General features: G+C 47.2%; 1 protein-coding gene across 3 annotated transcripts in view; it reads left to right on the top strand.

The window, feature by feature from the left end:
• Window positions 1-25,809, top strand: part of LOC119970425 (zinc finger protein 474-like) — a 48,640-nt gene that overhangs the window by 6,563 nt on the left and 16,268 nt on the right. For 2 of the 3 annotated variants that reach the window (XM_038805024.1, XM_038805023.1), the window contains one exon: window positions 1,993-2,817. In XM_038805024.1, the coding sequence (XP_038660952.1) occupies window positions 2,464-2,817 (354 nt within the window). In that variant the 5' untranslated portion in view covers window positions 1,993-2,463. The remainder of the gene's footprint in view (window positions 1-1,992; window positions 2,818-25,809) is intronic. The other variant, XM_038805025.1, reaches the window with a different exon arrangement.

The raw sequence follows: 25,809 nt of genomic DNA, 5'->3' as shown, positions 1-25,809 counted from the left end.
GCCTAAAAGCGCGCAAAGCCCCTCCAAGTATAAGAAGTAATCTCCACGAGAGATTCGCTCTCTTGGACTTGGCTTCAAAGCAGAGAGATCCGTCCACCAGAATCACCAGAAGCAAGTAAGTTCAAGCTCAATGCTCGCTACCAGATGGACGACCTTTGCTGTTCTCCTGTACCTCTTTGAACCCAACAACCTCAGATCCGAACAACAGCCATTGTTCTTCTGAATAAGTGGGCACCCGAAGTTAAGTATAGGCATTAGCGTTAGAGATAGTTTAATTTGTAGTACTTTGTGCATGTGTAGATCCTACTGTGTGTGTAAATAAATGAAAATGAAAAATGAAATGAAATTAAAATTGCTTATTGTTACAAGTAGGCTTCAATGAAGTTACTGTGAAAAGCCCCTAGTCGCCACATTCCGGTGCCTGTTCGGGGAGGCTGGTACGGGAATTGAACCGTGCTGCTGGCCTGCCTCGATCTGCTTTAAAAGCCAGCTATTTAGCCCAGTGTAACTAACTGGTGTATTGGCTCTTTGATCAGTATTCGGGTTTGAACCTTGTGGTGGTATCGAGGGATACCTGGCGACTCTGAAAGTATACAGATAATTAGGATTAAGGAAGGCGACCATATTGACTGCTATATTTATAGCAAGTAAACAGAGCAACACTCCCCTAATGCTTGAATACTATCAACATACAAATGACCAACTTGCAGCATGGGTAAACTGTGAGAAATATCCTTGCCAGATTCCCTAATAGCACATTGGTAATTGGCCTAAAAGCGGATCTCGTGAAGCCTCCTCCATGAAGCTAAATTGAAATTAAATGACTTAGATATCACAAGTGTTTTGAGATTTCAGACTTTAAATTGTGTCCATCAATTGTGAGCTAGCTAGACCACAAAAAATTCATAAATGAAGAGGACACTCAGCAGAGCTCATATTTCCACAATCTATGTTAACTAAACGTTACTACAATTAAACAACTCTTCCCTGAAACTTTTCCCTGCCCGATTGATGCTCTGTACCAGCAAAGTTGAAAGCAATAATTCCTTTTATTAAGAGCTCCCACCTCACTTAGGAAATTTCAGACAAGTGCACAGTAGCACGGTGGTTAGCACTGTTGCTTCACAGCGCTAGGATCCCAGATTCGATTCCCGGCTTTGGTCACTGTCTGTGCAGAGTCTCCACGTTCTCCCTGTGTCTGCGTGGGTTTCCTCCCACAAGTCCCAAAAGACGTGCTGTTAGGTGAATTGGACATTCTGAATCCTCTCACTGTGTACCTGAACAGGTGCCGGAGTGTGGTGACTAGGGGTTTTCACAGTAACTTCATTGCAGTGTTAATGTAAGCCTATGGGTGACTTTAAAGATTATTATTATTATAAATCCGCATCAAATAACCTGCTCTGAAGACCCTGCTCATATTTTGACGGCAGTAACATATTCCACCATAGCAGCTGAGACAATCCAAAATCAAAATCATTCTAAATAGAATATCCCACAACATTTTAAAACTAATCAGTTTTTCCTATCACCCAATGATAACAAATCATATACAAAAATTACAGCATCTGGATCTGTATTTTTGCCAAGAGCTATTCAAATTTTCCTTGGGCCGATCTGTGTACCAAGTTTCATTGATATCCATCCATTAATTTTTGAGATATTTTGTTTACAGACAAAGAGACTAACCAGTGTAAACATTCCCTCCTTCAGTGGGGCAGGCAATTAGTATGAAAAGTACATACGGTAAACCATGGTATCTTGGCAAAGCTGAATTTTAAATGTGTTTCCTGATGATAATTAAAATGTTAACCAACATTTCTTCAATTGACTGAAACAATATGTGCACAAATTTTCAAAATTATTTAAATATTGTACTGAAAACAGTACTATGAATAGTAAACAATTGTATACAATTATGATGATTGTATAAAATAATTGTTTCCAAAAATGCAATTATTGTGCTTAACTGAACCCAGACTGTCTCTTTCTCAGACATTCTCTTATGAAGCCTCATTCTTCTATTTTTTTATCCACTACAAATACTGATACTGCAACGCTTGACGAATTAGTCTGAGTACCAAGATCAACTTCCAGTATGTGCTGACTGTGAAAAAATATTATTGCCAAATGTCCTATCCATGAACACAGCGATAAAAGGAAGCAATCAATTGAAAAACTTATTCAAGATAAGCCATCAAAATATTTCAAATGTTTCATCCCCTGGATCCCCAAGTAATCCATTAATCATAACTCCATACGGATTAACAAGACTAACATCTAGAAATATTCATGTTTAATCTCAAATCAGATAGCTGTCATCCATCGGACACTCATTTGTTTAACATACTGGGTATCTACAGAAAATCAGATGTCCAGTTGTGTAGAATTAAAGGAACAATTGTACAACTGAAAAGGAAACACCTCCAACAGTAGTAGCTCAATAACTTAAGTTAAAAATAAGCTATGTCAAAACTCTTGAGAGTGTGCTATATCTGTGGTAAGCAATTTGGATTACATTCAATTGCTATACATGAACCTCAGTGTCTGGAGAAATGGCGCATTGAGAATGAGAAATTACCAAAACACCAAAGAAGACCAGAACCAAGAAAACCAGAGGCTCATAAAACTGATGGTCCGTATGATGTTGATGCTGCCAATGCAGCAGCGTTCGCAAGTGCAAATGCTCAGCTTATTCCCTGTGAGAACTGTGGCCGAACATTCCTGCCTGATCGACTTTCTGCACACCAAAGAAGCTGTAAACCTAAAGATGGAGGAACATCATCCAGAACACATGAGACAAGTAAAGGCTACAGTTCTGTAAGTGTTTGAATATCTTTTCAAACAAGTACTTCATATGCTGTCCAGTCAAACAGAGAGCAATAAGAGGGGGAAAGACAGAATCAGAGCATTAGATTGCATAAGAAGTGACATAATGCTGGAAGACGTTGTAAATATAGGGTGGACTGAGAGGGGTGGCTGGAGGGGAGGGGGGAAGGGTGTGGGAGGGGGGAACGGGGAAGGGGGTGGGGACATTTTTGCAAAATGGCAGGGGGTGAGAGATGACATGGTCAGCAGCGGAGGAAGGGGCCATCTAGGTATGTGGTAGAATTAAGGGGCGGGAGTTAAGTGGGGAAGATGACAGCCGGTAGAGGGGATTGGAAGGGAAGCCCCTGGTAAGGTGGTAACGTGGAACGTCCGGGGACTGAATGGGTAGGTTAAAAGGTCACGGGTATTCATGCACCTCAGGAGCTTGAAAGCGGGGGTGGTCTTTCTGCAGGAGATGCACCTCCGTGTGAAGGACCAGGTTAGGTTACAGAAGTGATGGGTCGGGCAGGTTTTCCACTCGGGGTTTGATTTGAAATGGAGTGGAGTGGAGATTTTAATGAGCAGAAAAATGGGATTTGTGAGTGTGAAGGAGGTAAGGGATCCAGGTGGGAGATATGTGATTGTGAGTGGGTGAATGTGTATCGTCCAAATTGGAACAATGTGGGTTTTATGAGTGGGTTTCTGGCAGCGATCCCGGATTTGGCCACGCACCAATTGATTATGGGAGAAGATTTTAATTGTGTCCCAGAGCCGAGGGAGATAGATCGAGCCCCAGGTCGATGGGAAGGGTACGAATGGCAAGGGAGTTGGGTGGGTTTATGGAGAGGATGGGTATGGTGGATTCATGGCACTTTCAGAAGGGATTATTCCTTCTTTTCACATGTCATGTCCGTAAGGTGTATTCGAGGATTGACTACTTTGTAGTGAGTCGGGAGATTTTGGTTGGGGTGGAGGGGGCAGAGTATGTGGGGATGATTATCTTGGACCGTGCACCCCACTGGCTGGAGGCTCAGTTTAGAATGGGACGAGAGCAAAGGCCGGGTTGAACGTTTGATTCGGGTTGTTGGCGGATGGAGGTTCTGGCTTTAAGGTGCGGGCGGCGATTAAGGAGTATGTGGAGTTGAATCAGAATGGGGAGGTGTTGGTGGCCATTTTATGGGAAGCACTGAAGACAGTGGTCTGGGGGAAAATTGTTTTGTTTAAGGCTCGTGCGGATACGGAAAGGAGGGAGGAACGTGACCGTCCAGTGAGCGAGATAGTGGAGATGGACAGGAAGTATTCGAGGGTGCCCACCACGGAAGGATTGGTGAGGAGGAAAACGGTGCAGGGACAGTTTGAAAGGTTGAGAACGTGAGGGCGGTAGGGCAACTGTGTAGGGCAAGATGAGTGCAATATGAGTATGGGGAGAAGGTGAGGCGCATGCTGGCATACCAACTGCGGAGGCAGGCCGCATCCAGGGAAATATTGACGATACGAGCTGGGGCTGGGGATGTGGTGTCGGAGCCAGGGAAGATAAACGATGCATTCAGGGTATACTACCAGGGGCTGTACAAGGTGGACCCGGGGGTAGAAGAGGGGGACATGGGGCGGTTTCTGGATGAGCTGGAATTTCCCAGGTGGAGGAAGCAAAGAGGCTGGCGTTAGAGGAGCCCTGGGGCTGAGGGAGGTTTTGGAAGGTTTATGGGGTATGAAGTCGGGGAAGGCCCTGGGGCCGGATGGGTATCCGGCACAATTTTATAAGGGATTTGCGAAGCACCTGGCCCCACATCTGTTGGGGGCATTTAATGAAGTGCTGAAGAAGGAGGAGCTACCGGAGACGATGATGCAGGCAGTAATCACGCTAATCCCGAAAAAGGGGAAGGACCCAGTGGAATGTGATCCTATAGACCCTATCACTATTGAACAAGGATATGAAAGTATTGGCTAAGTTGTTGGTGGGGAGAATGGAGGATTGTGTCCCGCGGGTGGTTGCAGAGAATCAAACAGGCTTTGTGAAGGGCAGGCAGCTCGCGAATAATATAAAACGGTTGTTGAATGTAACGATAAACGCGTCGGTTGATCATGTGGAGTGGTGATACTTGTTTGAGGTTTTGGGATAGTTTGGGTTTGGGCCAAGATTTGTGGCATGGGTGCGGTTGCCGTATGTAGCACCAAGGGCGAGGGTGAGGACGAATGATATGAGTTCACAAATCTTCGACTTACACAGGGGTATGAGGCAGGGGTGCCCGCTGTCGCCATTGTTGCTTGCTCTGGCCATAGAGCCATTTTAAAGTGTAAGGAGAGGAGGATCGATGATAGAGATAGATAGAGAAATACAGCACAGAACAGGCCCTTCGGCCCACGATGTTGCCCCGAAGTTTTGTCCTAGGTTAATCATAGAATTTTGGACAATTTTTCATGGCCAATCCACCCAACCTGCACACCTTTGGACTGTGGGAGGAAACCGGAGTACCCGGAGGAAACCCACGCAGTCACGGGGAGGATGTGCAGACTCCACACAGACAGTGACCCAAGTCGAAATCGAACTTGGGACCCTGGAGCTGTGAAGCAATTGTGCTATCCACAATGCTACCATGCTGCCCTTAAGAAGTTAACCTGCACTCCATTATTCTACCCTAATCCAAGTACCTATCCAATAGCCGCTTGAAGGTCCCTAACTTTTCCGACTCAACTACTACCACAGGCAGTGCATTCTATGCCCCCACTACTCTCTGGGTAAAGAACCTACCTCAGACATCCCCTCTATATCTTCCACCATTTATCTTAAATTTATGTCCCCTTGTAATGGTGTGTTCCACCCGGGGAAAAAGTCTCTGACTGTCTACTCTATCTATTCCCCTGATCATCTTATAAACCTCTATCAAGTCGCCCCTCATCCTTCTCCGTTCTAATGAGAAAAGGCCTAGCACCCTCAACCTTTCCTCATATGACCTACTCTCCATTCCAGGCAACATCCTGGTAAATCTCCTTTGCACCTTTTCCAAAGCTTCCACATCCTTCCTAAAATGAGGTGACCAGAACTGCACACAGTACTCCAAATGTGGCCTGACCAAGGTTTTGTACAGCTGCATCATCATCTCACGGCTCTTAAATTCAATCCCTCTGCTAATGAACGCTAGCACACCATAGGCCTTCTTCACAGCTCTATCCACTTGAGTGGCAACTTTCAAAGAACTATGAACATAGACCCCAAGATCTCTCTGCTCCTCCACATTGCCAAGAACCCTACCATTAACCCTGTATTCCGCATTCAGATTTGTCCTTCCAAAATGGACAACCTCACACTTGTCAGGGTTAAACTCCATCTGCCACTTCTCAGCCCAGCTCTGCATTCTATCTATGTCTCTTTGAAGCCGACAACAGCCCTCCTCACTATCCACAACTCCACCAATCTTCGTATCATCTGCAAATTTACTGACCCACCCTTCAACTCCCTCATCCAAGTCGTTAATGAAAATCACAAACAGCAGAGGACCCAGAACTGATCCCTGCGGTACGCCACTGATAACTGGGCTCCAGGCTGAATATTTGCCATCCACCACCACTCTCTGTCTTCTATCGGTTAGCCAGTTTGTTATCCAACTGGCCAAATTTCCCACTATCCCATGCCTCCTTACTTTCTGCATAAGCCTACCATGGGGAACCTTATCAAATGCCTTACTAAAATCCATGTACACTACATCCACTGCTTTACCTTCATCCACATGCTTGGTCACCTCCTCAAAGAATTCAATAAGACTTGTAAGGCAAGACCTACCCCTCACAAATCCGTGCTGACTATCCCTAATCAAGCAATGCCTTTCCAGATGCTCAGAAATCCTATCCCTCAGTACCCTTTCCATTACTTTGCCTACCACCGAAGTAAGACTAACTGGCCTGTAATTCCCAGGGTTATCCCTATTCCCTTTTTTGAACAGGGGCACGACATTCGCCACTCTCCAATCCTCTGGTACCACCCCTGTTGACAGCGAGGACGAAAAGATCATTGCCAACGGCTCTGCAATTTCATTTCTTGCTTCCCATAGAATCCTTGGATATATCCCGTCAGGCCCGGGGGACTTGTCTATCCTCAAGTTTTTCAAAACGCGCAACACATCTTCCTTCCTGACAAGTATCTCCTCAAGCTTATCAGTCTGCTTCACGCTGTCCTCTCCAACAATATGGCCCCTCTCGTTTGTAAATACTGAAGAAAAATACTTGTTCAAGACCTCTCCTATCTCTTCAGACTCAATACACAATCTCCCGCTACTGTCCTTAATCGGACCTACCCTCGCTCTAGTCATTCTCATATTTTTCACATATGTGTAAAAGGCCTTGGGGTTTTCCTTGATCCTACCCGCCAAAGATTTTTCATGCCCTCTCTTAGCTCTCCTAATCCCTTTCTTCAGTTCCCTCCTGGCTATCTTGTATCCCTCCAGCGCCCTGTCTGAACCTTGTTTCTTCAGCCTTACATAAGTCTCCTTCTTCCTCTTAAGACATTCAACCTCTCTTGTCAACCATGGTTCCCTCACTCGACCATCTCTTCCCTGCCTGATGGTGGGCACCCGAGGGCAGACCTGGGGAGGTGCGGGACACGGGCGGGAGGCTGACCCCCTAACCAGGCTGGTCACATGGAACGTGCGAGGATTGAATGGGCTGGTCAAGAGGGCCCGTGTGTTCGCACACTTAAAGCGATTGCAGATGGATGTGTCCATGCTGCAAGAGACGCACCTGAAGGTGGAGGACCAGATTAGGCTGAGGAAGGGATGGGTTGGGCAGGTATTTCATTCGGGATTGGACTTTAAAATGAAGGAGGTGGTGATTTTAGTTAATAAGCGTGTGGCGTTCGAGGTGGGAAATATCGTGCCGGGCTCTGGGAGAAGGTACGTTATGGCGAGTGGGAAATTGGAGATGTGCCGGTGGTGTTACTAAATATCTATGCCTCTAACTGGGATGATGTGGAATTTATGAGACAGGTGCTGGGCTCTCATCGGCTGATTATGGGGTGGTGATTTTAATACGGTCATGGATACGAGACTGGACCGTCGAGCTCGAGGTCAGGGAGGGTGTTGGCTAAAGCTAAGAAGCTCCGGAGATTCATGGAGCACATGCGGGGTGGGATCCTTGGAAATTTGGGAGGCCAAGGGCGAAAGAATTTTTGTTTTACTCCAATGTGCACAAGGTATACTCCTGAATAGATTCCTTCATATTGGCTAAGATGTTGTTCGCAGGAGTGGTATTCAGCAATAGTGGTGTCAGACCATGCCCTGCACGAGGTGGATTTAGGAGTGAACAAGGGGGGGTCCAGCGCCCGCAATGGAGGCTGGATGTGGGACTGTTAGCGGAGGAAGAAGTGTGTGAGCGGGTGAGGAAGGCCATCTGGGGTACGTTGAGATTAACAACACGGGGGGAGGTTTCGGCAGGTATGGTTTGGGAGGCACTGAAGGCAGTGGTTAGGGGGGAGTTTATTTTGATTCGAGCACACAGGAAAATGGTGGAATGGGTGGAGATAGAGAGGCTAGTGGAGGAAATCCTGCAGGTGGATAGGAGATATGCAGATGCCCCGGAGGAAGGGCTGTTAAAGGAACGCCAGAGATTGCAAATGGAATTTGGGTTGTTATCCACGGATAAGGCGGTAGGGCAGTTGTGAAGGGTGAGAGGGGCGGTATGTGAGTGTGGGGGGAAAGGTAGCAGGATGTTAGTGCACCAGTTGAGGAAGCAGGAGGCGGTGAGAGAGATTGGGAAAGTGAAGGACACATGTGGGAATACGGTCTTGGACCCTGCGGCGGTGAATGAGGTGTTTAGGGAGTTCAATAGCAAATTGTATGAGTCGGAACCCCATGTGGAGAAGAGAGGATGAGGCGGTTTCTGGGAGGGTTGGAGTTCCCGAAGGTTGATGAGGAGCTGGTGGAGGGCCTGGATTTGTAGAAGTAGTGGAGAAGTTGGAGGCGATGCAATCGGGTAAGGCCCCGGGACTGAAGGGTACCCGCTGGAATTTTATAAGAAGTTCTCGGGGGTGTTCGGACCACTGTTGGTAAGGGCCTTCAATGACGTAGAGGAGTTGGGAGCGCCACAAGGATCGAAGACTGCGTCCCAGGAGTAATAGGGGAGAACCAGACGGGGTTCGTTAAGGGGCGGCATTTGGTGACCAACATTACGAGATTGCTTAATGTAATTATGATGCCTCCAGAGGGGCGCTAGGTTGAGGTGGTGGTGACCATGGACGCAGAGAAGGCCTTTAATCGGGTGGAGTGGGAATACTTATGGCAGGTCCTGGGGCAGTTTGGGTTGGGCAGGGATTTGTAGATTGGGTTCGGTTGTTATACCATGCACCGGCGGCGAGTGTGCAGACAAATCGGGTGAGATCAGATTATTTCAGGTTGCACCAGCTGACGAGGCAGGTGTTATATTACTACTATTCGTAATATGTTGTATTCTTTGTCTTTTCTTCGAGAATGACCCGATGTAGTGTTAACAAAGGATATACCAATCAAAAGATTGAAACAAAATGAAATGAAAATCGCTTATTGTCACGAGTAGGCTTCAATGAAGTTACTGTGAAAAAAAACTAATTAATTATTACACTACTAATTAAATGAAGTTTGCACCTCTACTGAGCTCGAGATGATAATAAATATTATTGAATCTGTCTTACAATATTCAATATTCTGTCTGGTCACTAACTACACTATGATCTAACCTTGTGCTATCTATCTCAAATTAACATTCAATCTGCTTTCTAACTTCATTTGAAGCCTACTTGTGACAATAAGCGATTTTCATTTCATTTCATTTCACCATGCTTCTCCCAGAATTCCTTGCGAGGCTGTCTTATATACAGAGAAGTAGTAACGCCATCGAGTATTTGATTTAATTATTAACCCTTCACTAACCTGACAATATACATATCATTACAGCAGGGATGTCCACTCTCTCCACTGTTATTTGCCTTGGCTATAGAGCTGTTGGCATTGGCATTGAGAGTATCGAGGGTTTGGCAGAGGATAGTATGTTGGTGAGTGGAGCACAGGTCTCGCTTTATGCGGACAATCTACTTCTGTACCTATCGGACCTGCTGGGGGGAATTGGAGGGATTATGGGGATAGTTGAGGAATTCGGCTGGTTTTCGGGATATAAATTGAATATGGGTCAGAATGAGGTCTTTGCGATCCAGGCGAGGGGGCAGGAGAAGTGATTGGGTGAGATGCCGTTAAAGGTGGTGGGAGGGAGCTTTTCATATTTGGGTATCTAGATGGCGCGGAAGTGGGAGCAGCTGCATAAACTGAATTTGTTCTAATTTGGGTCGGTTGGTAGAACAGATGAGGGGGACTTTTGGAGGTGGGATGGGCTCCCGTTCTCATTGGCGGGACAGGTTCAGACAGTTAAAATGACAGTCCTGCCGAGATTTTTGATTGTTTTTCAGAGCCCACCAATTTTTATCCCCAAGGCATTCTTCAAAAAAGTGAATACAGAAATCTCAGGATTTGTTTGGGTGGGTAAAACCCTGCGGGTGAAAAAGGTGCTGCTGGAGCGGTGGTGTGGGCATCAGCTGGGGGGGGGGGGGGGGGGGGGGGGGGGGGGGGATCAGTTAGCTCTCCCGAATTTCATTAATTACTACTGGACGGCGAATATTGTGGTGGTTAGGAAGTGGGTAGTGGGGGAAGGGCTAACCCTGAGGGTCCGCTTGCTCCCCAGACCTACGCATTTTCTTGTAATTGGCCAAGGTTTGGAAGCAAAGCAAAGCTCCATCGGTGAGCCCTTGAAACTCACCATGCATTTGGCCGGGTGCAAAGCTCCAAACTATACCTTGCTCCGAAAGAGCAGCTCCTCGACCAGCTTCGTGAACATTCTCGTTTACTAGCATCTACTGCAAGCATGGCAACTCCCATCTGGGGATCTACACAAAGAACCCCATCCAAACAGCCCCAGCCACCCTTTCCCCCACTCGGTTTCCCCCACCTTCTTTCCTTGGATAAGCCTCACCCAGGCCCCCCTGCCAGAAAGCCCTCCTGCCGCCACTGTAGAGAGGCTGCGGTGGATAGCCAGAGGGGGAGGGGTCGATTAGGGAGTGGGGGAGGGTGTGGGCATGATGTGGAGGAGTGGGGTTAAGAAGAGAGGGGCTGGGGGAAGGGAATGGGCTGGCGACGCAAGTGATTTTGTGGTTGGGTGCAGGAGAAGATGGGGGGCAGCCATTTTGGGTAGGCCTGGACTAGAGTGGAGCTTGGAGATTGGGAGAGATTTGAGTTAGGTGGGGACAGCAGACGTTAATAGGCGGTGGGGGGGAGAGGGTTCAGAACTCCCGATGAGGTTGGTGACATGAAACGTGCGGCGGCTGAATGGTCCGGTTAAATGGTCTTGGTTATTTGTGCACTTAAAATGTTTGAAGGCAGATGTGACACATCTGTGGGTGAAGGACCAAACGTGGCTAAGAAAGGGATGGGCGGGGCTGACATTCCACTCGGGGTCTGACTCCAAGTCAAGGAAGGTTGTAATCCTGTTCAGTAAAATGGTGGTATTTGCGGTGGCCAGGAGGTGCGGATCTGGAGGGACGTTCGTGATGGTGAGCAGGGTCTTGGCGGGAGCACCGGTTGTTAAACGTTAATGCACCAAATTGGGACTACGCGGATTTTGCTAAGAAGCTGTCAGCAAGATACCGGACCTGGATTCGCATCAACTGATAATGGGGGCCGATTTCAAATGTGTATTGGACCCCAGGATGGATAGATCGAGCCCCAAGTCAGTGGTAAGGTTGGGTCTGGCGAAGAAGTTGGCGTTGTTTATGGACCAGATTTGGAGGGTGGATCTATGTAGGCTTAGGCACCTGGGAGAGAGGGAGTTTTCCTTTTTCTCCCATGTACATTGGGTATACCCCCATATTGATCCTTTTGTGGTGGGAAATTCTGTACTGTCAGGGATTGTGGAGGCGGAATACGCAGTGATAGTGATTTTGGACTACATGCCACATTATGTGGATGTGAGGTTCAAAACGGACCGGGACCAGAGACCTGCGTAGAGGTTACAGCGCACCTGGCATATAAGAGGATCTGCGAGAAGGTGTCCTCGGTGATCTTTTTTTAAAAAATGTATTCTCAATTTCCACAGTTTCATCAAATACACAACAAAAGATAACCCACAATAACAAATACAATATCAATCCCCAAACCAGCATCCCCTTCAACATACAAACCCAAACATCACCCCTACATTCCAAATATAACAAAATATAACAAAACAAAAAGACCAAAAGATAATCAAATGTCATCCCCGACACAGTAAACAATGTACTCAACAGCCCCAATAGCGCCCCCCCCCCCCTCGATTTTCGATGGCATCCAATTCTTGAAAGTGCATGATAAGCAATGCCCATGAATTGTAGAACCCTTCCATTCTCCCCCTCAGCTTCACCTTTTCAAGTAACAAAAATCCCAGCAGGTCCGCCCGCCAAGCCGAGGCACAGGACGGAGAAGCTGACCTCCACCCCAGCAGGACCTGCCTCTGGGCAAACAGCGAGGCGAAGGCTAAAACATCTGTCCCCGCACCCGTCTGCAGCCCGGGCTGGTCCACCACCCCGAAAATGGCTTTTAGAGGCTCTGGCTCAAAACTCACATGTACCACCCCCGAGATGACCTTAAAAACCTCCCTCCAATTCCCCTCAACTTCGAGCGGGACCAAAACATGTGAACATGGCCTGCAGGGCTCCTCCCACAGCACTCACACACATCCTCCACCCCCTCAGAGTCTGTTCATCCTCATGCTCATGAGGTGTGCCCTATACACACGAGAATGAGGCGTTTACCCTTCAGAGCACCTCACACCACAGACCATCCTCCATAACCTCTCCAAACTCTTCCTCCTACTTAGTTTTAATTGCTTCCAAGGGTACCTTGTTCTCCCCCAGCATCTTCCCATAAATTGCTGACACAACCCCATTCTCCATTCCCCCTGTCGTCAATACCTCTTCCAACAGCGTGGAGGCCGGTGCTATCTGAACCTTCTTGGCAAAATCCCGGAGCTGCCGATAGCTAAATACTTCCCCCTGTCCCAGTCCATATTTCTCCCCAACTCATCAAGCCTCACAAAATGACCTCCCAGAACAGGTCTTTTAATGCCCTGACTCCCCTCTCCTCCCATCTCTGAAATCTCCCATCCCAGTTCTCTGGCTCAAACCTATGGTCCCCCTTAATGGCATCTCTCTTGACCCCGCCCACAACTTCAAGTGCTTCCTCAACTGCCTCCAAATCTGCAGCGTAGCCACCACCACCGGTCTTCCAGAATATTTACCTGGGGCCATTGGGAGCAGCGCTGTTGCCAACGCCCTCAGCCCCGAGACTATGTGGAGGTTAACCAGTATGGGGAGGTCTCACACTGCACGTTTTGGGAGGCATGGAAGGCAATGGTCCGGAGGGACAAAGTTGAGAGGGCAGAGAGACAGAGGATGGTGGATGCCATTATAGAAGTGGATCAACAGTACTCGGTGGCCCCGACTAGGGACTGTTAGCAGAAGGAAATAAACTACAGGGGTGTTTTACCTAGAAATAACAAGCTTTTGGAGCGCTGCTCCTTCATCAGGTGACGTGGAGGCAGGCTCACAATCATAGCATATATCGGAGAGACACAATTGCAAGATAATTATAGATTGAAATTCTTCACTCCCAGACCTGCTGTATTACTATTGGGTGCCAAATATGGACAAGGTGATTTGGTGGTGGAGTGGGTGGGGATTCGATTGGGTGCAGGTTGAGGAGACCTCCTGTGTGGGGGTGTGCTTAAGGGCCCTGGCAATAGACCCCTTGCATTCACCCCAGGTCGGTCTACCAACAGTCTGGTTGTGGTGTCGCCCCTCAAGGTATGGAACCAACCCAGGTCCCGGCTCTGGGTCACTGGCTGTGTGGAGTTTGCACATTCTCCCCGTGTTTGCGTAGGGTTCGCCCCCACAACCCAAAGATGTGCAAAGTAGATGGATTGGCCACACTAAATTGCCCCTGAATTGGAATTAATGAATTGGTTACTCTAAGTTTGTTTAAAAAAATAAGTAAATAAATAAATAAGATATGGAACCAGCTGAAGCGGGAATCATAGGTTCATACCAAAAGGGATAGACATGAGCTGGCATAGGGAAGGGGTAGACTGGTTAAAGGACCTGTTCATTGAAGGGACGTTTGCGAGGCTGGAGGATTGCAGGGGAAGTTCGAACTGCTGAGCGGGAGTGAATCGGGGCTGGTTTAGCACACTGGGCTAAATCGCTGGCTTTTAAAGCAGACCAAGGCAGGCCAGCAGCACGATTCAATTCCTGTACTAGCCTCCCCGAACAGGTGCTGGAATGTGGCGACTACGAGCTTTTCACAGTAACTTCATTGAAGCCTACTCGTGCCAATAAGCGATTTTCATTTCATTTAAGTACATGCAGTGTGGGATTTTTTACGAAAGGAGCTTCCCTCATTTCCTCAGCTGCCAAAGTATATATGCTATTGGATAAGTTACTAGCTCAGGTTGATGTGGAGATGCCGGTGTTGGACCGGGGTGAGCACAGTAAGAAGTCTTACAACACCAGGTTAAAGTCCAACATGTTTGTTTCAAACACGAGCTTTCGGAGCACTGCACCTTCCTCAGGTGAATGAAGAGGTATGTTCCAGAAACATTTATATAGACAAATTCAAAGATGCCAGACAATGCTTAGAATGCGAGCATTAGCAGGTGATTAAGTCGTTACAGATCCAGAGATAGGGGTAACCCCAGGTTAACCCCAGGTTACCCCTATCTCTGGATCTGTAACGACTTAATCACCTGCTAATGCTCGCATTCTAAGCATTGTCTGGCATCTTTGAATTTGTCTATATAGATGTTTCTGGAACATACCTCTTCATTCACCTGAGGAAGGTGCAGTGCTCTGAAAGCTAGTGTTTGAAACAAACATGTTGGACTTTAACCTGGTGTTGTAAGACTTCTTACCTAACTCAGGATGAGCTGGGGGAAGGCAGGATTACGGATATCTACGGGTGGTTGTTTCCAAAGAAAATGCCAGTGGACGAGATAAGACGGAAATGGGAGGAGGAATTGGGGGTAGAGCCTTTGAAGGGTGGGTGGGGGGGGGGGGGGGGGGGGGGGGGTTGCTGCGGGGGGAAAGTCCTAGAGTGAAATTATGCACTGGGTAAATTCGGCATCATCCTGAACCAGGATGAGTCTCATACAGTTTAACGTGGTCCACAGGGCACATATGACTCAGGTTTGTATGAGTGGGTTCTACCCTGAGATTGAGGACAAAAGCGAGAGGTGCGGAGGGGGTCTGCACATCATGTTCATAGGTTTTGGTCGTGCCTGAAGTTTGGGGGATTCTGGGCATCGATTTTCGAGACACTCTCAGAGATTGTGGGGGTGACAACATGCCCTTTGGAGGTGATTTTCAGTGTTTCGGAGTTGCCAGAACTGCTAGAGTGGAAAAGGCAGCAGAGGTTGATGTAAATGCTGGGATAGAGGTTGGCCATGCCGTTGAACGTATTGACATGGTTGGGGGAGTATTACAACCAAGGTAGACAAGTTAAGAGCACATGGCAGGAGGATGTCATCGCCGTGGGCAGCATGGTGGTACAGTGGTTAGCACAGTTGCTTCGCAGCTCCAGGGTACAAGGTTTGAATCCCGGCCTAGATCACTGTCTGTGCAGAGTCTGCACGTTCTCCCCGTGTCTGCGTGGGTTTCCTCCGGGTGCTCCGGTTTCCTCCCATAGTCCAAAGATGTGCAGGTTAGGTGGATTGGCCATGCTAAATTGCCCTTAGTGACCGAAAAAGGGGGGGTAACTGAGTTGTGGGGATAGGTTGGAGGTGTGGGCTTAAGTAGGGTGTTCTTTCCAAGTGCCAGTGCGGACTAGATGGGCCCAATGGCCTCCTTCCACTGTAAATTCTGTGATAAGATATTTCTATAATAATGGAAACCTGGCTAAAGAAGGGGCAGAATTGGTAGCTCAATACCCTTGAATACAGAGTTTTCAGGCAGGACAGAGGGGAGATAAAAAAGGAGGGGGAGCAGCACTAATGATTAAGGAATCCATTCCAGTTCTGAGAAGGGATGGTGTATTAAATGGGTCAACAAACAAGGTTTTATGGTTGAACTTTGAAATAAAAAGGGGGCAGTCACACTACTCGGAGCATCCTATAGACCCCCAAATTGTGAGAGAGATAGAAGAGCAAATATGGAGGCAGATTTCTGCCTGTAAGAACAAGAGGGCACTAATAATAGGAGATTTTAACTATCCCAAAATCAAGTGGGAATCAAACAATATAAGGGGAACTGAGGGAGAAAAATTCATGCAGTGTGTCCAGGAAAATGTATTCACCCAGTTAGTGACAAACCCAATGAGAAGAGATGCAATTCTAGACCTAGTCTTGGGGAACGAAGAAGGGCAGGTAGGCTAAGTGACAGTTGGTGACCATATCGGGGATAGTGAGCACAATTCAGTTTGATTCAGTATTACCATGAAAAAGGACAGAGATAAAGCAGCTGTAAAAAATTTGAACTGAGGGAAGGCAAATTTTGTAAAATGAGAAGGGACTTTGCTGAGCTGGACTGGCCACCATTGCTGGAGGATAGATCTGTGGAAAGCCAGTGGGAAGCACAAAAAGGAAAGATCCTAAAGATGCAAAGTAGTCATGTCCTCCCCCAAAATAAGAGTGGTACCTCCAAATCTAGACCCCACCCCGGTTGACTTGAGGATTACAAAGGAAAATCAATCAGAAATGCACTAAGCACTACAGGTAGCTTAGAGAAAAGCAAATTACTGCGGATGCTGGAATCTGAAACGAAAGGGAAAATGCTGGATAATGCTGGAGAGAAAAGAGCTAACGTTTCAAGTCCGATGACTCTTTGTCAAAGCTTTGACTCTTTGTCTTAGCTCTTTTCGCTCCCTACAGATGCTGCCAGACTTGCTGAGATTTTCCAGCATTTCCCCTTTCGCTGCAGATAGCTTAGACAGTAAAAAAGGTGCAGGGACGAAGTCAAAAAGGAAATAAGGATATCAAAGAGAGGGCATGAAAAAAGATTAGCACGTAAAGTTAAAGAAAACCCAATGATGTTTTACCAATATATTAATGATTAAGGAAAAAGTGGAACCTTTCTGAGATGAAGATGGGAACTTGTGTAGATGCAGAGGCTGTGGGAAGAATTTAAATGAATATTTTGCCTCCATGCTTACAAAGGAAATGGATGCTGGAGGTAGACAGGAGGTACGCAGAGGCACCAGAGGAGGGACTGCTGGGGGAGAGGAGCAGCCTACAGGCTAAATTTGATTTGCTGACCACTAGAAAGGCGGAGGCACAGTGGAGGAAGGCACAAGGGGCAGTGTACGAACATGGTGAAAAGGTGAGTAGGATGCTGGCTCATCAGCTCCGCAAGCGGGATGCGGCAAAGGAAATTGCTGGAGTGAGAGACAAGAGTGGGAATGTGGTGCGGAAGGGGGTAGAGGTGAATGAGGTCTTCAAGGACTTTTACGGGGAACTGTACCGGTTGGAGCCAACGGGGGAGAGGAGAGGAATGAAGAGGTTCCTCGACGGGCTTTCTTTCCCGAAGGTGCAGGAGGAGCAGGTTGAGGGGTTGGGTGCGCCGATTGAGGTGGAGGAGCTAGTTAAGGGGATCGGGCAGATGCAGTCAGGGAAGGCACCGGGGCCGGATGGGTTCCCGGTGGAATTTTATAAAAAGTTTGTGGACCTAGTGGGCCCCTTGCTGGTACGGACACTTAATGAAGCGTGGGAAGGGGGGACTTTGCCCCCGACAATGTCGCGGGCGCTGATCTTGTTAATCTTAAAGAGGGACAAGGACCCCCAGCAGTGTGGTTCATACAGGCCCATATCTCTCCTTAATGTGGATGCCAAGGTGCTGGACTGTGTGCCAGGGGTTGTACACGAGGACCAGACAGGGTTTGTGAAGGGAAGGCAGCTGAACACGAATGTGCGGAGATTGTTGAATGTCATCATGATGCCGGCGATTGAGCGGGAGGCAGAGATAGTCGTGGCGCTGGATGCGGAGAAGGCCTTCGATAGAGTGGAGTGGGGGTACTTATAGGAGGTGATGGGGAGGTTTGGATTTGGTGAAGGGTTCATTAGATGGGTAAGGCTGCTATATGAGGCCCCGATGGCGTGCGTGGCCACGAATGGGAGGAGGTCGGAGTACTTCCGGCTTTACCGAGAGACCAGGCAGGGTTGCCCCCTGTCCCCCTTGTTGTTTGCACTGGCAATCGAGCCGCTGGCGATGGCGTTGAGGGATTCAGAGAGGTGGAGAGGTTTGGTGCGAGGTGGGGAGGAACATAGGGTGTCGTTGTATGCCGATGACCTGTTACTGTATGTGGCGGACCCGGTGGGAATGATGCCGGGGGTGATGGAGCTGCTAGCTGAGTTTGGGACCTTTTCAGGTTATAAGCTAAATTTAGGCAAGAGTGAGGTGTTTGTGGTGCACCCTGGAGACCAGGAGGAAGGAATTGGTAGGCTCCCGCTTAGGCGGGCAGGGGAGAGCTTTAGGTACCTGGGGGTGCAGGTGACCAGGGACTGGGGGACACTTCACAAACATAATTTCACCAGACTTGTAGATCAGATGGAGGAGGAGTTCAAGAGGTGGGACATGCTGCCATTGTCGTTGGCGGGGAGGGTGCAGTCCGTCAAAATGACGGTGCTTCCGAGGTTCTTGTTCCTCTTTCAGTGCCTGCCCATCTTCATCCCCAGGGCCTTCTTTAGGAGAGTGACTAGCAGTATCTTGAGCTTTGTGTAGGCACATGGGACTCCGAGAGTGAAGAGGGTTTTCCTGGAGCGAGGGAGGGATAGAGGCGGGCTGGCGCAGCCCAACCTTTTGGGGTACTATTGGGCGGCCAATGTGTCAATGGTGCGTAAATGGGTGATGGAGAGGGGAGGAGCGGCGTGGAAAAGAATGGAGATGGCGTCATGTAGAGGTACGAGCCTGGGTGCCATGGTAACGGCGCCGTTGCCGCTCTCCCCTAAGAGGTTTACCACGAGCCCAGTGGTGGCGGCGACCCTAAGAATTTGGGGACAGTGGAGACGGCATAGGGGGGAAACAGGGGGCTCGATGGAGGCTCCATTGGGTGGCAATCATCGGTTCATCCCGGGGAACAAGGATGGGGGATTTAGGGGGTGGCAAAGGGTGGGCATCAGTAAATTGAGGGACCTGTTTATTGGTAGGAGGTTTGCGGGACTGGGGAAACTGGAAGATAAATTTGGGCTTCCCCAAGGGAACATGTTCAGATACTTGCAGGTAAAGGCGTTTGCTAGGCGACGGGTAGAGGGATTCCCTTTGCTGCCCTAGCGGGGGACGATGGACAGAGTACTTTCGGGGGTAGTGGGTCGGAGAGGGGAAGGTGTCGGACATCTATAAGGTAATGCAGGAGGTGGAGGAGTTGTCAATGGAGGAGCTGAAGGCTAAATGGGAGGGGGAACTTGGGGAGCAGATAGAGGACAGGACTTGGGCGGATGCCTTGGAGAGAGTCAACTCTTCCTCTTCATATGCGAGGCTTAGTCTCATCCAATTTAAGGTGCTGCACCGGGCCCACATGTCCGGGACTAGGATGAGTAGGTTCTTTGGGGGTGAGGATAGGTGCACCAGATGTTCGGGGAGTCCAGCGAATCATGCTCATATGTTCTGGGCATGTCCAGCCCTTGAAGAATTCTGGAAGGGGGTGGCGGGGACGGTGTCGAGGGTGGTTGGATCCAGGGTCAAACCAGGGTGGGGACTCGCGATTTGCGGAGTTGCGGTGGAACCGGGAGTGCAGGAGGCGAAAGAGGCCGGTGTCCTGGCCTTTGCGTCCCCAGTAGCCCGGCGGAGGATCTTGCTGCAGTGGAAGGATGCGAGGCCCCCAAGTGTGGAGACCTGGGTCAATGACATGGCGGGATTTATAAAGTTGGAAAGGGTCAAATTTGCCCTGAGAGGATCAGTACAAGGGTTCTATAAATGATGGCAGCCTTTTCTGGACTTCCTGGCTCAAAGATAGGTATCTTGGTCAATAGCAGCAGCAACCCGGGGGGGGGGGGTTCCTTATTGTAGTTTCTATATTTTTTCGCTACGGTTATGTAACTTAACATTGTGTTAATTTAAGTTGTTGTTAATATGTTAGGTTGTTCATTGAGGAGGGGCGAAGGTTCATGATTGTTGTCATTACTGTTATCGTTGGTATTTTAGTATGGTTTGATGTTGTTGTATTAATTCAAAATTTTTCTATAAAAATTATTTTTAAAAAAAGCAAAGGAAATGGATGATGCAGATATCTTAGTCCAGGAGGAACATTGTGAGAGATTGGATGGGATAATCAGAAAGAGAGAGGAAGTACTCAACGGGTTAAAATCCTTGATAGCTGATAAGTCGGCAGGGCCAGATGGATTGTTTCCAAGGCTATTGAAGGAGGTCAAGGAAGAGATAGCAGATGCCCTGAGGATGATTTTCCAATCCTCACTAGATACCGGGGAGGTACCAGAGGACTGGCAGAATGCAAAAGTGGTACTATTGTTTAAAAACTGATTGAAGGAAATGCCGAACAATTATTGTCCAGTTAGTCTTATTTTACATAGAATTTACAGTGCAAAAGGAGGCCATTCGGCCCATCAAGTCAGCACTGGCTCTTGGAAAGAGCACCCTACCCAAGGTCAACACCTCCACCCTATCCCCATAACCCAGTAACCCCACCTAACACTAAGGGCAATTTTGGACACTAAGGGCAATTTATCATGGCCAATGCACCTAACCTGCACATCTTTGGACTGTGGGAGTAAACCGGAGCACCCGGAGGAAACCCATGCACACACGGGGAGGATGTGCAGACTCCGCACAGACAGTGACCCAAGCCAGAATCAAACCTGGGACCCTGGAGCTGTGAAGCAATTATGCTATCCACAATGCTACCATGCTGTTAGTGGTGGGCAAATTAGTAGAATCAATCCTGAGAGATAGGATTAACTGTCACATAGAAAGGCATGGATTAGTCAGGGATAGTCAGCATGGATTTGTTAAAGGAAGGTCTTGCCTCACAAATTTGATCAAATTTTTTGAGGAAGTGACAAGAAGGGTTGATGAAGTCCTTCATGACATACAATATAAAGAGCAGTGGATGTTGTGTACATGGATTTTAGCAAGGCATTTGACAAAGTCAAATATGACCGATTGGTGAAGAAAGTGAAAGCCCATGGGATAGAGGGCAATGTGTCAAACTGGATAAAAAGTTGGCTTAGTAACAGGGAACAAAGGGTAATGGTCGTTGGTTGCCCTTGCAATTGGAAAGTTTTCAAGTGGTGTTCTACAGGGCTCAATGTTAGGACCCTTACTATTTGTGTTATATATTAACGATTTGGACATGAACGTGGGGACCATGATTGGGAAATTTGCAAATGACACAATGATTGGCCGAGTGGTGGACGTATAGAGTATAGTTATAACCTTCAAAACAATATGGATGGATTGGTGCAGTGGGTGATCAAGTGGCAGATGGAATTTAACACATAGAAGTGTGAGGTCATGTATTTAGGAAAGTCAAACAGTTGTAGGGAGTACACAATAAATGTAGATGAAGTGAAAGATCTTGGCGTGCAGGCACACGGCTCCCTAAAGGCAGCACTTGAAGTAGACAAGGTTGTTGAGAAACCATATGTTTTGCTGTCCTTCATTGGCAGAGGTACAGACTATAAAAGTAAGGATATAATGTTGGAATTATATAAAACACTAGTGAGGCCACAACTGGAATATTGTGTGCAGTTATGGTCATCACATTACAGGAAAGATGCTACTGTGAATTCAGCTCTTCATGAAGTGACAATATTACACGATTGTTTGCTTTGTGTTGTTAACAATCTGAAAATCCGAAGGAAACTATTAGCAGAAACAAAACTCTCCCTGGATGAAGCAATAGAGACAGCTCAAGCTACCAAATGTGCTGAAAAGGTGTTTCCAAGTGACAGTGCGTGCAAGATTGTGAGGTGAATCAACTTGGGAGGTGAACAGATTCTAGAGGAGGATCCTGAGTGGTACGCGTAGGGAATCTGAACAGAGATCCCAGGAGCAGGATCGTTGAAAGAAGCAAAAGAAAAAACAGGCCATTCAGCCCAGGAAATTTGAAGAGTGTTACAGATGTAGGGAAAATCACCCTCAGGATAAGTGGATTTGCAAAGATTTTATTTCACTTCAATTGTAACAGCAAGGATCACATTCAAGCACAGTGCCAAATCAAACAGGGTACACCCAGTTTGAAAAACACACACTCTGACTCCATTGCATAAAATAGAGGAAGATTCTGAGGAAGAATCTAAGATTTATAAGTTAAACATCATTAAGTTCTGCACTGTAAATTCTATGATTTCTATGAAGTTGAGATAGTCCTGCTGGTGAACGGGCGACCATTGAGTATGGAGGTTGTCACAGGTGCTACTGCCAGGGGAGTGGGAATACAGACCTACAAGTACCTACCAGGAGGAGTTCAACCCCTGAGGTTAAGCAGTATGGTTGCTAAATTAGCAACTTAGATAGGGGAAATACTAAAGATATTGGGTACCCAACTGCACCGGTGTGTATCAACATAAATCTGTTCAATTACCTATTATTGTTGTGGAAGGTCAGAGGCCAAACCTTAAGGATTGACTATGACAGATAAAGCTAAATTGTCTGGAAACTTTGAAAATAACAGAGGGTGCTTTCCAAGTGATTCTGTGCAAGTACAAAAGGAGTTGGGCTGGAAACAAGGGGTCAAGGCCAAATTTTATGTGAACCCCGAGTCCACTCCTAAATTCTTTAGTATTTGGCCCATTCCATACACTCTGCATCAGAAAGTTGAGCTGAATTAAGAAGTTTGGAGGAATTAGGAATCATAAGGTCAGTACAGTTCTCTGAATGGGCAGCCCCTATTGTTCCCATGGTAAAACCTGACCACACCATCAGAATATGTGGTGATTACAAACTCACCAAAAACCAAGCGACCCAACTTGACAGGTATCCTATCCCTAAGATAGAAGATCTTTTAAAAAATATTTTTTATTCTCCTCCTTTTTCAGATTTTCTCCCAAATTTACACCAACAGTAAACAATAACCAGTAACGAATGTAATGTCAATCCCCATATCAATAACAATGATCCCATCCTCTCACCAAACCCCAGACATTAGCCCACATGTTAACATAAACAAATGACAAAAAGGAATCAGGAATCACCCATAGTCACCATTAACACATGCAGACCCTCTCCCCCCAAACCTCCCTGCCCCCAACTCCCCTAATGTTCGATGTGATCCAATTCTCAAAAGTGCATAATGAATAATACCCATGAATTGTAGAACCCGTCCATCCTTCCCCTCAGTTCAAATTTGACCTTTTCAAGCGTCAAGAATTCCAGCAGGTTCCCCCATCACACCAGGGCACAGGGTGGAGATGTTGATCTCCACCCTAACAGGATCCGCCTTCAGGCGATCAACGAGGCGAAGGCTACAACATCTGCCTCCATGCACGTTTCCAACCCTGGCTGGTCCGACACCCGAATATGGCCTCCCAGGGCCGGGGTCCAGTTTCACGTACACCACTTTAGAGATTACCCTAAAAACCTCCTTCCAGTAATCCTCCAGCTTTGGACAGGATCAAAACATATGAATGTGGTTTGCGGAGCCCCCCCCCCCCCCCCCCCCCCCCCCCCCCTCCCCCCCCCCCCCCCCGCAACATTCACACACATCTTCTACCCTCTCAAAGAGCTGGCTCATCCTCGCCCATGTGAGGTGCGCTCTATAACCTTTAGCTGTATTAGCCCCATCCTCGCACACGAGATGGAGGCGTTCACCCTCTAGAGCACCTCACACCATAACCCCTCCTCCATACCCTCTCCCAACTCTTCCTCCCACTTTGCCTTGATCCTTTCTAGCGGTGTCTTCGCCTCCTCCAAATTAGCCCCATAACCGCCGATACTACCCCTTCTCCAGTCCTCCTGTCGTCAGCACCTCCTCATGCAATGTGGGAGCCAGCTGTACTGGGAAGCTCTGTATCTCCTCTCTGGCAAAGTCTCAAACCTGCATGTATCTAAATATTTCCCCCAACTCCAGCACATACTTTGCTCCCAGCTCCTTCAATCCCACAAAATGACCCCAAGAAATAAATCTTTTAGTGTCCTAATTCCTTTCTCCTCCCATCTCTTAAAATTTCCATCCCTGGCTCAATCTATGGTTCCCCTGAATCGGTATTTCCCTTGAAGGATAGAAGATCTTCACTCAAAGTTGGCATGGGACCTCACGTATTCAACACACATAGGGCACTATTCCAGTGTACAAGGTTGCCCTTTGGCATATCGTCTGCATGCGCAATCTACAAACAAATGATGGAAAATTTGCTCCAAGGAATTCAAAAAGTCATGGTGTACTCGGATGACGTCCTGGTGATGGGGACCTCACAGGAAGAACATCTGGCCAGGCTGAAGGAAGTCCTGATGAGGTTTAGAGATGTACGTGTAATACTGAAAAGACAAAATGCACCTTTCAGGCGAGTGAAATTACATATTTGAGGTGTAAAGTCGGCACCAAAGGCCCTTAGAAGATAAGGTGAAAGCAATCAGAGAAGTTCCTGCAATAAGAAACATCATGGAATTAAAATCATTTCTGTGTATGATCAATTATTACGGCTGATTAATACCAAACGTGTCAACAGCATTAGTGCCATTGCACCATCTCCTAAAAGGAATCTGGCACGGGAAAGACCTGCAAAAACAGACCTTCAAACAGGTTAAGCTGGCTTTATAATTTTCCAATGTATTAGTTCACTTTGACCCAGGCAAATGGATAATATTAACATTGGATGCTTCACCCTATGGGGTAGGAGCCGTCCTATTAGACAAAATGAAAGACAGCACTAACTGACCTATCGCTTTAGCTCCCAGACATTAAACGTTTCAAAAAGAAAATGTTCGCAAATCGAAAAAGAGGGCCTGGTAGTAGTGTACAGGATGAAAAAGTTCCACCAATATGTTTCTGATCACCTTTTTACCATTATTACTGATCACAAATCATTATTGCCATTACTCCGTGAGGATAAACTGATTCTATTCATTGCTTTGGCTAGGGTGCAGAGGTGGGCTCTGCTTTTGGCTGCCTATAGTTATGTTTTTCAACAACCAGGGACTCAGATTTCCAATGCTGATGATCGGAATTGACTCCTGCTCCATCAGAGCGTGGCTCTGCTCCCAACAACACAGGAAATTGCCTTAGCTTTAAATTTCCTTGATATCTTGCCCGTATCATCAAATCATATTAAGAATCGGATTCAGACGGACACGGTCCTGTCTAAAGTTAAGTGGATGGCTTTATGTGGCTGCCATTATGATAAATCGGAACTGCTTTGATCCAACCAACTGAGGAAAGACAAACTCAATTGCAAAGGCGGGCTGTTATTTTGAGAGTCTCGGGTGGTGATACCCAGTAAGAAAGCTGCTATTACAAGAACAATGTAGCACCCATCCTGGACAAACAAAAATGAAGATGTTGGCCAGGAGCTACAACAGGTGGCTGGACATCAACAAAGATATTGAAAATCTGATTGGTGCACTCTGAATTTTAAATGGACATCAGCCTTCATAGATGACCAGGGAGGATGAGTGAAGTGCATGCATGTGATAAAGGTGTTTATGACTATGGAAATAATTTGTGTTGCTGAGTGGATGCGATAGATGCAATAGAGGTGTTATATGACTTCTCACATTAAGGTTATCTGAATGAGCTTCAGGGTAATCTCTAGTAGCTTGGTGAGAGGTTGCAGGCACACTGGTCACATCCTCCTCCTCTCCTCCTATTCCTCCTCATCAGAGGGTGCATTTTTCAAACTGGGTGTATCTTTCTCCTGCTTCACTCCATTCTCTCTACAGCTCAATGTTGTGTAAGGCACAGAGATCATTACAATTCTTGACACCCTTTCTGGTACATGCTGAAGATGGTGTGAGATCTGGTCAGGCACCTGAATCGTATCTTCAGCAAACCAATGGTTGCTCACCAATTGCCCTTGTGGTCATGT

This window comes from Scyliorhinus canicula, chromosome 8 (genome assembly GCF_902713615.1).
Source record: "Scyliorhinus canicula chromosome 8, sScyCan1.1, whole genome shotgun sequence".
Taxonomy (NCBI): domain Eukaryota; kingdom Metazoa; phylum Chordata; class Chondrichthyes; order Carcharhiniformes; family Scyliorhinidae; genus Scyliorhinus; species Scyliorhinus canicula.
This window is presented reverse-complemented; position numbering and strand designations above follow the sequence as displayed.